General features: G+C 37.3%; 2 protein-coding genes across 4 annotated transcripts in view; one reads left to right on the top strand and one right to left on the bottom strand.

Annotated features, from left to right (window-relative positions):
- Positions 1-15307, bottom strand: part of paqr7b (progestin and adipoQ receptor family member VII, b) — a 103202-nt gene that overhangs the window by 65759 nt on the left and 22136 nt on the right. The gene's annotated exons all lie outside the window — the stretch shown is intronic.
- stmn1b (stathmin 1b) lies at positions 531-14616 on the top strand. Of its 3 annotated transcripts, none has more exons than XM_010867710.3 (5): positions 2053-2143; positions 3747-3790; positions 9911-10077; positions 10681-10872; positions 14201-14616. In XM_010867710.3, the coding sequence occupies exons 2-5, from the start codon at positions 3775-3777 to the stop codon at positions 14258-14260; spliced, it is 435 nt and encodes a 144-aa protein (XP_010866012.1). In that variant the 5' UTR covers positions 2053-2143; positions 3747-3774; the 3' UTR covers positions 14261-14616.

The raw sequence follows: 15307 nt of genomic DNA, 5'->3' as shown, positions 1-15307 counted from the left end.
GAACACACCCTCCGGTCCCCCTTCTTAAAAAGAGGGACCACCACCCCGGTCTGCCATCCCAGAGGCACTGTCCCCGACCGCCACGCGATGTTGCACAGGCGTGTCAACCAAGACAGCCCCACAACATCCAGAGACTTGAGGTACTCAGGGCGGATCTCATCCACCCCCGGTGCCTTGCCACCGAGGAGTTTCTTGACCACCTCTGTGACTTCAGCCCGGGTGATGGACGAGTCCACCTCTGAGCCCTCATTCTTTGCTTCCTCAATGGAAGACGTGACAGCGGGATTGAGGAGATCCTCGAAGTACTCCTTCCACCGCCCATCCTACAAACACCAGACTTCACACTCAGTTACATTTCACTAGGCACATATGTCTCCACTGTCAGACTTGGTATTTGTCTTTGCCTGTATCAATCAGCATTTTTGTGTTTTTGTCCTTTCACTGATTAGTGCATGGGGTGAAGTTTTGAAATAGGTGCATTATCTTTAACCCAGTGGCTCTGTCTGTATTTTCTTTCCCAGGTATAACAACCCTCAGCACTCTGCTAAAATGGCTACCTCTGGAGGTAAGTGTGTTGTCTGGCCTTTATAACACTATTGTCATAATATATTTCACATTTGCAGGATGCTTATTAACCCAGAATGAATGCCCAAATTAACTTGTCTGCTGCTCCATTAAGTTGTTGGTCTATAGTGTTAAGATAAAAAAGAAAAAGGTAGAACAAGGAGCATAACTGGAATGAGGAACAGAACCTTTTAAGAATGTGAATGTATAAAACTGAAAACTTAATTGGGATTGTGAACTAGGGCTGGACAATGTCTGGATTTACACATCATTGCAAACAACCTTTCCAAACACGATCGATTTGTTTTTAAATCTATCGACAGGTCAAATGTGCTGCTCGCATGGTGAGGCATTATACAATGATTTTGCTATACTGGACTTTGGATTCTCTTGTTCCTATTCTGAGAAGGTACAACCAACATTCTCCCTGCATGCTGGCAACTTTGCCATACTCTAGCAGTTGTTCATGTAAATAATTACAATAATCACAGGTCCTTGGCTATTGTTGTTTACAATTGTATGAGATGTAGACTGGATTTATCTTGAGAGAAATATTCCAGCTAGTTGACACTAATTGCATTAATACTTTTGACATCGAACTAAGTAATTTAACTATCCCTCAAACTATAACAAACTCCTTGTGCCTTATTTGTTTGGATATAGCATCAAAATGTAACGGTCAGTTCTGATCATAATGTTTGTGACAGGCAGGGAGATTAAGCTTGTCCTGTGTTGTCTGTGCCTTGTGTGTGTGGCTTCTGGTATGTTGCTCTGAGTGGCATCAACTTGCCACAAAACCATGTAATTATCTGATTGTTATTGATGGTCGTCATTATTATTTATTTATTTTCATCTGTATCACAATTTGAGGAATGTTATAATGAGTTATAGTCTTATACTCAGCCTAGGTATATTTTGGTTCTGATTTAAAGTGCCAGTAGAAAGTTGAAACTATGACACTGTAATGTCCAACTTCCTTATTGGTTGTTTAAGCCACATGATTTGTTAGAACCAGTTACCAAGTGGAAATGACAGCTTTTACTGGTTCCAAAATAGCAAATGAATGAGGGCTATGACCCAGATTCAGGATTTTGTTAAAACAAACTGATTCAGGGTTATAAACAGTGATTTTTGTTTAATGTGATACCATTCAGCTACCCTATCCCTTCTTATAGATGGAAAGAGGATATATTGTGTGAAAACGTGCCATAATGAAATTTCTGTAGATTTAATTTATTGATACTATTTGATAACATGATAACATGAAGTAAGAACTATACAGATGACTACTTTAAAATGGCGAATAACGATGTCCGCTTTAGTGCTGGTTTTTCTCTCATTAAAGTGATCTAACCATCTCTATGGTATGGAAGCCGCGGTCTGGTGCTGTTGTTTTGATTCCAGCTGGGAACGTCGACATTTTTTCATTGGACTATTAGGACCAATAAGAGTAGGGAAAAAGATGTGACGAGCTGACAGCTGCTTTGTGTTTTTTTGTTTGTTGGGGGAACAGTGCAGTGGTTGGCAGTCCATGTGAAGAAGAGGTAGCAATCTGATGCTCGGAGGGTAACGTTACATTGTAAGCATTTGAAGGTAACGTAAGATTTGTAAAAATAATGTAATGCATTTTACAGTAAATGTATTGATTGCAGCCATTAAACCCTGAGTCTCATTTAGATACGACATTTAAAAGATGATGGTAAGTAACATTATTGGGACGTTATTGCTGAAGTTAACGTTACATTACGTTAATTAGCTACAGTAGTAAAATATAGCTAGCTGTCCGGGTGTTGGTATTAAACGTTTTCTTTACGTTAGCCTAGCTGGAAATCGTTGCGTTGGTACCTTAGCTAATTTGCTAGGTTAATAGTGGTGCAGCTCACTGATTTATAAAAATACCACTAAATGTACATACATTAACATTCCAGGTTTTCTGTAACGTTTATCGTTATTACACAATTCAATATTCATCAAAAAAAAATTGGCTCAGATTTTTCCGCCCAGCGAATATTTCTGTCTGTGTTGGTGATGGAGAAGACTTGGTTGGGTGTGAGCACTCTACCTCGCAGTGCGCTGTTGCACAAATTCTTTGTCGTCTATCGACGATTTAACATTGAATTTCTACACTACTATAAGGATAAAAGGTCTGCTTTACATGTAAAGAGAGATTTTGTTTCGCCAAGTAATATTATTTTCATTATTATATGACATTGTGTGATTGTCTGCCATATGGACCTGACAGTACAGCCAAGTCCATTGTTGTCGCAGCACCAGCTTTGTAATTCGTTCATCGGCAGGTTGGTAGAGCTGGATGTCAATATCGATGGTATTCCAACAATGTTATGTGTGACTCTCGCAATGTCTTAATTGTTTATAAAGCTACTATAGCTGTTATCTGTGTTTGTCGTTTTCTATTAAATAAATTTTTCCAAGTCAAAATGGGGCGATGGCTATCGGTATTTTGTTTTTTGTCTTTGTCTTTGTTATTGTCTTGTTTTGGAGCTAATCTTGGCGTTGACATCCAAATGAAACTTGGAATTGATTGATTGCAACGACTGTATATTACATTATTTTCGTGACCGTTAACTCAGACCGAACCTGTCTGAGTAGCCTACATGTTGTTCTTTGATCTGTATTCACTATGGCGCTCCCCATAATTCGTTTTTTTGTGGAATAATTTGTCCTGGGGGTAATGCGCTGCACACATGATATAACTGTAACAATGGCGAAGTAGATATTTTTCTTTAAACTTAATTTATGCTCCGGTATTTGTCTATTATAAACAAAGATGGGAATGACTTAATGTCCACGCCCTTTTCATCTCCATTGAAATTATACACGTTCACATTTTGCTAGCTTTCATTTTGAAAAGATGCATTTAGATTTGGGTAAAATCTATGTCTCATCCTTTGTGCAAAATCTGCATAACTAGTTTTCATGTCTAAAGTTTACCATCAAAACCAGTGATCTGTCTCTGAGTCATCCTACAGACACCAGACTTCACACTCAATTACATTTCAGTAGGCACATATGTCTCCACTGTCAGACTTGGTATTTGTCTTTGCCTGTATCAATCAGCATTTTTGTGTTTTTGTGCTTTCACTGATTAGTGCATGGGGTGAAGTTTTGAAATACATGCATTATCTTTAACCCAGTGGCTTTGTCTGTATTTTCTTTCCCAGGTATAACGACCCTCAGTACTCTGCTAAAATGGCTACCTCTGGAGGTAAGCGTGTTGTCCGGCCTTTATAACACTATTGTCATAATATATTTCACATTTGCAGGCTGCTTATTAACCCAGAATGAAAGTCTAAATTAACTTGTCTGCTGCTCCATTACGTTTTTGGTCTATAGGTTGGGATAAGTGTTAGGATTAAAAAAAATGGTAGAACAAGGAGCAGAACTGGAATGAGGAGCAGGACCTTTTAAGAATGTGAATGTATAAAAATTAATTGGGATTGTGAACTAGGGCTGGACAATGTCTGGATTTACACATCATCGCAAACAACCTTTCCAAACATGATCGATTTGTTTTTAAATCCATCGACGGGTCGAATTTGCTGCTCGCATGGTGAGGTACATTTGTGGGAATAACGAAATGTATTATTACCTCACATTAACTCACTTCTTAAAAAGCAGCAAACAGTAAAAATATCTTAAACTCTGATATTATTTAGCATACTCTTTATGTAACACATATCTGAAACTAATAAATAAGCAGGTGTAGGATTTATTTGTCTATTCTTGCATTATACAATGATTTTGCTATCTTGGACTTTGGATTTGCTTATTCCTATAAATGAAATAATAAATCATACATTAACTTTTAAAAGCTATTAAGTAGAATAGCTTTCAAAAGGTGTTAAGTAGCCTCATTAATCAAATTTACTACCCTTTGGACACCTTCGTGGACAAAAATGTACAAAAACTGACATAAAATATTTATACATTAATATTTATTTCATCTTTTTTTTTCATAAATCTCTTAAACAACTTAAAACCTGCTCAAAACAACCAAACATTCAATCATTTTCAGAATTTTAACCCTTTAAATGCCAGCTATTTATTACAAAAAATCTTTACAAAAATAATATTTTCCATATAATAAATAGAGGCATGGGGCTTTGGTGGAGATTAGAGTCTTGGATATGTCAAAGATTAGCAACAAAATGTATTTGATTGCATTAGTATATTTTATGTAGTGCCAGATATTCCTCTGGACACCTCCGTGGACAAAAATGTCCCATTGACTTCCATTAAAAACAAAACTTTTTATCTCACTGCCATTAGAGTATAAAACCATGCATTCTGTAATGTAAGCATTTCATTTTGAAGAAAAGTAGTGATATTTGAAATTTTGACTGTATTCCATCACACACTCACATGTGGACATGTGGGCGCGCAGACACACGGGTGCGCAGACACACGGGTGCGCAGACACACACGTGCACACAAAAACTCTTCTACCAGATTCAACCAGATTCAGATTGGTTTTATACTCTAATGGCAGTGAGATTAAAACAAATGTTTTTAATGGAAGTCAATGGGACATTTTTGTCCATGAAGGTGTCAAGAGGGTGCAAAATTCATAAACTGAGTATGAAAGACATGAAAGAGTTAAAGACATTGGATAAAAAAAAAATTAACAAAAAATAAGAGTTCTGCCAACAAATCATGCCCCTAGCTGCAACACAGACAAAATGATCCCCAAATAAAATACAAAAAATTAGAAAAATTTACAAAAATGCCAGAGGGGTGCATAAGGGTTAATATACTGCTTTATGCTAAATATTCCTCGCTTCCTGGCTCTTTAAAGATCTAGACCATTTTTCAAATCTATCTGGATTAAAACCCAACTATGAAAAGTGCACCATATTACGCGTTGGATCATTAAAGGATGCTCCTTTTACACTTCCATGTGAACTTCCAATCAAATGGACCGAAGGGGACATGGATCGCCTTGGTATACATATTCCCAAAAATATTGAAAATCTGGTTTCTAGTAACTTTGACAGGAAAATGACCAAGGTCGATCGCATATCAAAACCTTGGACAGGAATGCTTCTAACTATCTATGGCAAGGTTACTTCAGTCAACTAATTCGTATTATCCCAGTTCACACATTTATTCATGACACTCCTTACGCCTGGAGTCTGTTTTCAAATATTTGATTTTATCTTAAATGGTTAGCCAGATTAAATAAGATCAAAATATGTATATAATGAATATGAAATTGGTGAGGTCAAACTAATAAATATCAGAGTTTTTAATCAGTCACTTAAAGCTTCAATTATAACAAAACTATATCTGAATTCAAACTGGTTCTCAAGTACACTAATAAGACAGACCCATCCCATGTTTAAAGACGGGCTCTTTGCCATGCTACAGATTAAAGTGTGCCATTTTAAACTAATGGTACATTATTTGAAACTTCGACCTTTGTGAAAAATCTATACAAAGCTGGTTACAATTCCAATTCCATCCTCCTGAACAGCTTGAACAAATCTTACACTCAATTATATGGCTAAACTCAAATATATTAATTGAAAATAAAAACATTGAAAAAAGGTACAAGAAGGGTATCTTGTTTCTTAAAGACATCACAAACAAAGACGGGAAACTTATCACTGATGAGCTACTCAAAGAAGCATGTGGTGAAACATGCTCACTTCTGAGATATAATCAACTCATTGCAGCCATACCAGATAAATGGAGAAAGAAAATTTTAAACTCTACAAATCAATGAATCTCCTGGTCGCCCATCAATTAAAGATCATGCATGGTTAAACTGGACTAACATAAACTGTAAAATGTATCTCTTCCATCTTGCTACAAAAAGTCTGACTGTGGCACCCTACCGTATTCAAAACATTTGGGAAAATCTTTTTGATATTCCAATTCCATAGCGCCAAGTGTATGGACTAGTATATAAAACAACTATTCATTTGTCTCTGTGAGCCTTACAGTACAAATAGTTGTACAGAATTCTGGTCACCAAATAAATGGTTTGATTATATGGAATTACCCTCACATCTCCCAGATATAAAAGCAAGGGACGACGCACCACTTACATAGTATTGTATTTGTCTGTCTGTATTTTGTGTCTTTTTTGATGTGAATGAGTGTTAAATTATGCATTAGAAAAAGAAAAAAGGGCGAAGAAGAGGTGGTGCAGAAATGATGCTACATGGTGACAATATTCACCATTGACTGGGTTGACATTAATGACTGATTTGCTCTGGAAAAAATGTATAGGCCACTGCACCTTTTTCTTTCCAAAAAAGTCGAAAAGGAAGGATTTGAGTGAGGAACAGAAGGGTTAAAATTAAGAGACCACTGCAAATTGAACTCAAAACATTCCTTTTCAACTTTTTTGGATAGGAAAGAAAAAGGTGCAGTGGTTTCTTAATTTTTTTCCACAGCTGTATTCCTCGCTTGTTTGGCAGTTCTTCAGTTTCAGGCCAAATGATAAAGGTGAGGCAGTACACAACGTATCCAGTTGTAGAAAATGCAATATTTGTTTTCAAGTCTTATGAATAAGAGCATAATCATTTTATCAGGATATTTTATCAGTGTAATTTCAATACATTCTCTGATTATGATTAAAATAAAAAGATATTAGAATATCAGGGCAATAAAAAGCACCAACGCGTTGTGGCTCACATGCTTTCTTCAGGGTGCACAAAACAGACATTGTGTACATGTGACTTAAATCAAAACAGAAAAGGGGGGGGGTGGACCACATAACCCTATCAACAGTTCAGAAGCAAGAGTTACTGCTAGAAACACAAATAATGGAGCGTACTGACACCAATAAATAACTATGTAAAAAAAAAAAAAATTATTTAATATATTAGTACATATAGGTCTCAGATGGATTAAACATACATAGCCCCTGAGTAAGGATCTTGAATTCAATGGACAGTAAAATGATTGTGGGTGTAAAAGGTTATCTTCTTTAGGCAATGTATATCATGACAAACAAGTTGATCAAAAAACATATATCAGCAAATATATAGAACATGCCATTAGAACCGACAATGAAAACTATGCTATGGCTGTACATTAATGTAACCCATGTTAAAATATGACATAAGTAAGAATAAATAGTTTAAAAGCTGCATAAATAATTTGGAAGGTAAAAGTGATTCATTTAATGTAAGTTAATTCATCAGAGTTAATATTTTTTTTTTACAACAATCATTTAATGTTTAAGATTAAAAGTATGCCAGAAAATTCATGTTGCTACCCCTTTAAGGGACTAGTGACGCTAGACGCAGCACGTGAGTGACGCTGCAGCAGAGACCTGAGCGAGAGAGCAGAGGAAAATCGGAGAAAGAGAGTGAGCCGTGGCTAATAAGCAGAGAAAAGAGTAGAAAAGTTGATTTTGCAGCTGATGAACATAACTTACCTGGTCGGAAACTGACGGGCACTTAATGAGAACTAAGCCACACCGGTTTTTGTCAGTTTTTTGGCTCTGGTTGAAGCTCGGTCAGAGCAAGGATTGGTCTGCAGTATGCGGGAGTGCACATGCGTAGACGGGACTCAAGTTGGCGAGCCAGACCCAGACCTCCAATTCATCTTCTCTATCGTAGTTTACCACATTAGCGCCTTAGCCAGTGTCTACACCCCTGTAGCTAGCAAAACAGCTTACAGACTTACCTTTCAGAGTTAAAGGACATTGCGAAACAGACTGGCAAAGACTTTGCAGCTGTCCTCAGAGAAGAGCTCTCCGTGAAATAGCCCACACTTGTCCATGAAACAGCTTTTGAGTCAAATGTCCAATTACTTTTGGTCCCTTTAAAAAGAGGGGGCTACATATGAAAAGAGATGTAATTCCTAAACCCTTCCTCCAATTTGGATCTAAATACCCTCAAACTAAAGCTGAGAGACTGCACTTTAAGCCCATTATTCATCTGTATCTTCAATATATGTTGGTAAACCGACAAAATAACAAAACTCAGTTTCCAATTATTTCCGGACCAAACTGTATATACAAATCTAGTACACAATACATAATGTGCAAAACACAATCACAAATAGCGAATAAACTATCATAAAAAGAGAACACTAACATAGTTATATGTTTTGTTTGTAATTATTAAATATAGTTGTGCTTCTGGCATTTTTATTGCATCCAGTGAGACAGGAATGTCTATTATGATTCTTTATACTTTACTTGTGCTCATTTCATGGAAAAGTCTGCTGAAATAAAAAAAAGTTATACATAGACATTCAATACTTAGTCATAATACTCCTGCTAGGTAAGCCTTGTTTGCTGTTTTTAGAAGGTCTGGGGTTCGAAGTTTTAATTGTTACTGTCAACACACAAATCCATTATCATTTAACTTGCTAACCTAATTCTCAAACAGTGTTAGGTTTGGCTTTGTATGTCAATAATGGCTAAACAAGACGATAATGTCTGTATTGCATTCATTAGATAGTAGCATGGAACTTGTGATACTTATTGTTATTATTACAGCTTTGGAACACAAATGTGCTTATACTTTCGGTAAACAACTCCGTTGTGTACTGCTGACTTGTAGATCACAATCAGCCTGCTGGGCACCCCTGCCTAGAAGCCACCAATTAATTTACATTTTGAAGTATCTTGGTAAATTCCAAATATGGGGTGGAGAACAACTAAAAGCTTATTTAACTTTGGAGATCGAAGGGATCCCCAAAGTTAGCAATCACTGAGACTGTGTGATAGCTTGTACTGCTGTATGTCAACAGAGATGTATTGGCTGCATTGTAAATTTAGAATTTTATATTTGTTTCTAATAGTTATTACTGAAAAACAATATATGAAATTGAGTTAAAATCTTTACGTAAAGATCCATTCGTCACATCCAGCTACAGACCTAATGTCCTCTCCCCTTCCATAATTCGAAAGAAGGAAACGTTAAGCATTTAGCTGCATAATTATGTGACTTGAATCCTGTTCAATGACTAGCCCAGGGGTCCCAGGGACGGCAGGGCAATTGGCCAGCACCAGCCAGGTTTAAGGGGTTAGTAATCGAATATGGTTGCCTTTCCATGTCGCGGCTTGGGTTTCCTGGGGTACTTAATTGAGGTAGAAATCCAGAGAGTGCGTTCATTCTGGTGCGTAAGGATTTTGGTTATCCAGCAGCTTAATAATAACCAGAACTCAATCAATCAATCAAATGTATTTTATAAAGCCCTTTTTACAACAGCACAATGTGCTTTACAGAGACACCCGGCCTTAAACCCCAAGGAGCAAACAACAGTAGGGTTGAATTTCAGTGGCTGTTGAATGTTTTCCAAATGATATTATCGGTTTAATACCTCCCTCTTTCAAAATGTATCTACTCTCTATTTTCAGACATCCTTGTCAAGGAGTTGGACAAGCGTGCTTCAGGTCAAGCATTTGAGGTGATCCTGGCCCCTGACACCAAGGGGGAAATCCCTCTACCTCCACCAAAAGAGAAGAAGGAGATGTCTCTTGAAGAGATCCAGAAGAAACTGGAAGCCGCAGAGGAGAGACGCAAGGTACAGTTAGATGTTCACATATATATAAGAGAATTGAGCCACATCTGCTTTACTTACTTATTTTCTCACTGTTTTTCTATACATTAAAAAGTATGAAGCTTTGAACTATTTGTCCATTTTGTCGTCCATTCACTTTTAAGAGATTTATTTGTAATGATTTCTGGATCATTTTAATGATCCAGTTGATAAATAACTCCCAGACTTTAAACATATTATGAACCCCCCATCTAGCTGTCATAAGATGAATTCACAAATAAAAAATAAACTGCTGTGTAACTGCAAAATTGCTTATCTTTCAAACTTTTAAAACTGCTGCCGTTTTGACCAATTTCCCAACAAGCTAGATGAAAACTTAGTGCCTTTGGAATCTTCTTCTAATTCTCTGATTTTCAAATCTGAAATCAGAGTAGGAGTTGACTTGACCTATCATGAAGTAAATTACATTTTGTATTTCAGTGTCGTTTATAGAATAAACATCTGTTCTGAACACTTTCTCTAAGTTAAGCAAACAGTTGTAAAGTTACAATCTAGATGTCTTTTTTTATTTCTAATTTATGGTTACCACCAACATACTATGTAACTTTAATATTCCAATTTTTTTAGAGTCATGAGGCAGAGGTGCTGAAGCATTTAGCTGAGAAGAGAGAGCACGAGAAAGAAGTTCAAAAGAAAGCTATGGAGGAGAACAACAACTTCAGCAAGACAGCAGAAGAGAAGCTCAATCAGAAGATGGAAGCCAACAAAGAGAACCGCACGGCACGAATGGCAGCGCTTAATGAAAAATTTAAGGAGAAGGTTTGTCCTTTTTCGTTTTCGTCTTGAAGGATTTTTTTCAAATCTTCAATTAGAGAGAATTAAACATTTCAGTAATACATTTCTGTAAATGGGAAGAATGTGTTGCATCAAAATGTTATGCACCTTGTTCAACTTGCCTGCTGAGAAATCAGCTTAATGCTGATTCTGATAAAATAACAGTTCTGGTTCTATTAGATCTCTTATAGATAGGCTGGAAAATTGGGTAGGACTCCCCGGGACAGTCCTTGATTGGTTCAGATCTTATGTAGATGGCCGGAGTTACTTTGTCAACATTGGTAATCATGAATCTGATAAGTTGGCTATTACATGCAGAGTTCCACAGGGATCAGTTCTCGGACCGCTTCTGTTCAATCTCTATATGCTATCTCTGGGCCAAATTCTACAGAACAACAACATTAACTACCACAGCTATGCCGATGATAATAAAATATATGGCTCTCGAACCATATGACAACAGCTCAATAGACTCTCTGTGTCACTCTATAGAGCACATACAGTGGGGCAAAAAAGTATTTAGTCAGCTACCACTTGTGCAAGTTCTCCCACTTAAAAAGATGAGAGAGGCCTGTAATTTTCATCATAGGTACACTTCAACTATGAGAGACAAAATGAGAGAAAGAAATATAGAAAATCACATTGTAGGATTTTTTATGAATTAATTGGTTATTCCTCTGTAAAATAAGTATTTGGTCACCTATGAACAAGCAAGATTTCTGGCTTTCACAGACCTGTAACTTCACTCATTACCTGTATTAATGGCACCTGTTTGAACTTGTTATCAGTATAAAAGACACCTGTCCACAACCTCAAACAGTCACACTCCAAACTCCACTATGGCCAAGACCAAAGAGCTGTCAAAGAACACCAGCAACACAATTGTAGACCTGCACCAGGCTGGGAACCTGCACCAGGGAGCTGGGACCAAAGTAACAAAGGCTACCATCAGTAACACACAACGCCACCAGGGACTCAAATCTTGCAGTGCCAGACGTGTCCCCCTGCTTTAGCCAGTACATGTCCAGGCCCGTCTGAGGTTTGCTAGAGAGCATTTGGATGGTCCAGAAGAGGATTGGAAGAATGTCATATGGTCAGATGAAACCAAAATATAACTTTTTGGCAAAAACTCAACTCGTCTGATTGGAGGAGAAAGAATGCTGAGTTGCATCCAAAGAACACCATACCTACTGTGAAGCATGAGGGTGGAAACATCATGCTTTGGGGCTGTTTTTCTGCAAAGGGACCAGGACAACTGATCCGTGTAAAGGAAAGAATGAATGGGGCCATGTATCGTTTGATTTTGAGTGAAAACCTCCTTCCATCAGCAAAGGCATTGAAGATGAAACGTGGCTGGGTCTTTCAGCATGACAATGATCCCAAACACACCGCCTGGGCAAACAAGGAGTGGCTTCGTAAGAAGCATTTCAAGGTCCTGGAGTGGCCTAGCCAGTCACCAGATCTCAACCCCATAGAAAATCTTTGGAGGGAGTTGAAAGTCTGTGTTGTCCAGCGACAGCCCCGAAACATCACTGCTCTAGAGGAGATCTGCATGGAGGAATGGGCCAAAATACCAGCAACAGTGTGTGAAAACCTTGTGAAGACTTACAGAAAACGTTTGACCTCTGTCATTGCCAACAAAGGGTATATAAATAAGTATTGAAATACCATGTCATTCCTTACAATGATAAAATATATATGCGGTTAGCCTATCCAATGAAACCGCAACTATCTGTCATTTTGAAGTATAACTAGTAAAAGTTGTGGAGTTGTCAATGGAGGGCAATGGAATGAGAGTTTGATATGGTTTGCATTTACATTTTTAAGTATAATATCTAAGTGTGGTGCAGACAACTGTCCTCTAATAAGGACAATAGGTTTAAGTTAAGCAGAATGAAGTACATGGTGCAGGAAGCCTAAAACAATGTCCTCATACAGTGGGGCAAAAAAGTATTTAGTCAGCCACCAATTGTGCTAGTTCTCCCACTTAAAAAGATGAGAGTTGAGGTTGTGGACAGGTGTCTTTTATACTGATAACAAGTTCAAACAGGTGCCATTAATACAGGTAACGAGTGGAGGACAGAGGAGCCTCTTTAATAAGAAGTTACAGGTCTGTGAGAGCCAGAAATCTTGCTTGTTTGTAGGTGACCAAATACTTATTTTACAGAGGAATTTACCAATAAATTCATAAAAATGAGATTTTTTTTTCTCATTTTGTCTCTCAAACTGGAAGTGTACCTATGGCTCGGGCCTCTCTCATCTTTTTAAGTGGGAGAACTTGCACAATTGGTGGCTGACTAAATACTTTTTTGCCCCACTGTAAATACCTGGATGAACCAAAATTGCCTACAATTAAACCAAGATAAAACTGAGATTATTGTGTTTGGCAACAAAAATAAAAGAACAAGTATTAGTAAAGAGCTGGATTCTCTGGCCCTTAAAACCAGGGACCAATTGCGTAATCTTGGTGTTTTGATTGACTCAGACCTTACATTTAACACTCATATTAAAAGCGGTCACCAAAACAGCATTCTATCATCTAAAAAATATAGCCAGAATCAAAGGCTTGGTGTCCCAAAAAGACCAAGAGAAGCTCATCCATGCTTTTATCTCTAGTAGGGTTGACTACTGTAATGGCCTCTTAACTGGACTCCCGAAAAAGACTGTAAAAACAACTGCAGCTCATTCAGAATGCTGCTGCTAGAATGTTAACCAGGACCAAGAGAACATAGCACATCACTCTGGTTCTTAAATCTTTGCTTTGGCTTCCAGTCAGTTACAGAATTTCAATGTGGTGCTTTTAGTTTATAAATCTCTGAATTGTTTAGGACCCGAATACGTTTCTTATATGTTTGCAGAATGTAAACCGAGCAGGGCTCTTAGATCCATGAACACAGGTCAGCTAGTATAGCCCAGAGTCCAAACTAAACATGGAGAAGCTGCGTTTAACACTTATGCTGTACAAAACTGGAATAAACTACCAGAAGATCTTAGACGTGCCCCAAACGTATCATTTTTTAATCCTGTTTAAAAACACTTCTCTTCTCACGTGCCTATGACTGAGCACTTAAACTTAACAACACTGTCTAGCCTTATAGCTTCCCACTTTTAATCTTTATGTTTTCTTATTGTATTCTTTTCTTATTATGGTGTATTCATTTGCTTTGATGTTTTTATTTGAGTATTTGTTTTTATGTTATTGTTTTCATATATGTTTCTTTGTAAAGCACATTGAATTGCTTCGATGTATGAATTGCGCTAAATAAATTATCTTGCTTGCTTGCTTAATGTGATTTTTTTTCTTTCATTGTAGGATAAGAAGCTCGAGGAAGTACGAAAGGCCAAGGAAACAAAACCTGAGGGGGAAAACTGATTTTCTTTTGTAATATTTTTTTTTTTTACTTGTTCAAAGATAGTGTATATCATTTTCTGTTCATTGTCAGTAATATGTTTTCGTTCTAGTTTGTTTACCGTTAGTATTATTTAGGCTATCCATTGTTGCATTTGTCGTGGATGTCTAAAGAGTTCTTCCCTCACCTCCAGTAGATTTGTGTATTGCAGCTTATTACCTTTGAGATAAGCAGTGTTTTTACCTGAACGGAAGCATGCCATAGTAGGTCCATAACATTGTGAATTGCATAATACAAGTAAATCCTTGTACCTCTGTGAGATAAAACTGTTGTTATCCAAACTTAATAAAGTTGCAGTTCTTTAATGGCCAGTACCTATTTTGGGTTTCAGATTCCCCATTCGTATTCTTTCATTCACTATTGGTGCACACCTACACTCCACACTTGAATGGAATCATGTTGGTGATGCTTATTTCATCATTTACATTTTTATTTAATTAATTTAGCAGGCACTCATTGGGAACAACTTTGTGCAAACAGTAATTTTCAAATAGTGGCTACGGAAAGTTTTCAGACACCTTCGGTTTCTCCAGATATTGTTATGTTATTGACAACTTGTAATTGATTAAAAAAAAAAGTGCCATCAAAATACACAATACCCCATAACGACAATGTGAAACCCGTTTTCTATACATTAGTGCCAGTTCATTGATAAAAAAAAAATATATATATCTCATGTATTTGGACCCTTTTCTTCAGTCCTTTGTAGAAGTGCATTAGCAACAATCACAGCTTCGAGTCTTATAAGGTATGCCTTTACCAGCTTTGTACACCTAGATTTGGCCAGGTTTTCCAATTCTTTCATGCAGATCCTCTCAAGATCTGTCAGATTGGAGCATCAGTGAATTGCGATATTCAGGTTTCCCGATACATTTTCAATAGGGTTCAAGTCCACTCAAGGATGTGTGCATTGGGCAGTAGGCTGAGGTCATGTGCGCTATGTATTAGTTTTTTTTCAAGGACCTCTGTATTTTGCTTAATTCATCTTAACAATCCTGTCCAGTCTTCCA

The sequence above is a fragment of the Esox lucius genome, chromosome 20, assembly GCF_011004845.1.
Source record: "Esox lucius isolate fEsoLuc1 chromosome 20, fEsoLuc1.pri, whole genome shotgun sequence".
NCBI classification, from domain to species: Eukaryota; Metazoa; Chordata; class Actinopteri; order Esociformes; family Esocidae; genus Esox; species Esox lucius.
The sequence above is the reverse complement of the archived record's forward strand: the minus strand, read 5'-3'. Positions and strand labels throughout refer to the sequence as shown.

What these genes read in the sequence shown, in the direction of transcription:
- stmn1b (XM_010867711.2), top strand. An exon ending in CCGCAGAGGAGAGACGCAAG is followed by an intron (nt 10,078 to 10,680) that starts GTACAGTTAGAT and finishes CAATTTTTTTAG; the next exon opens with AGTCATGAGGCAGAGGTGCT. An exon ending in ATGAAAAATTTAAGGAGAAG is followed by an intron (nt 10,873 to 14,200) that starts GTTTGTCCTTTT and finishes CTTTCATTGTAG; the next exon opens with GATAAGAAGCTCGAGGAAGT.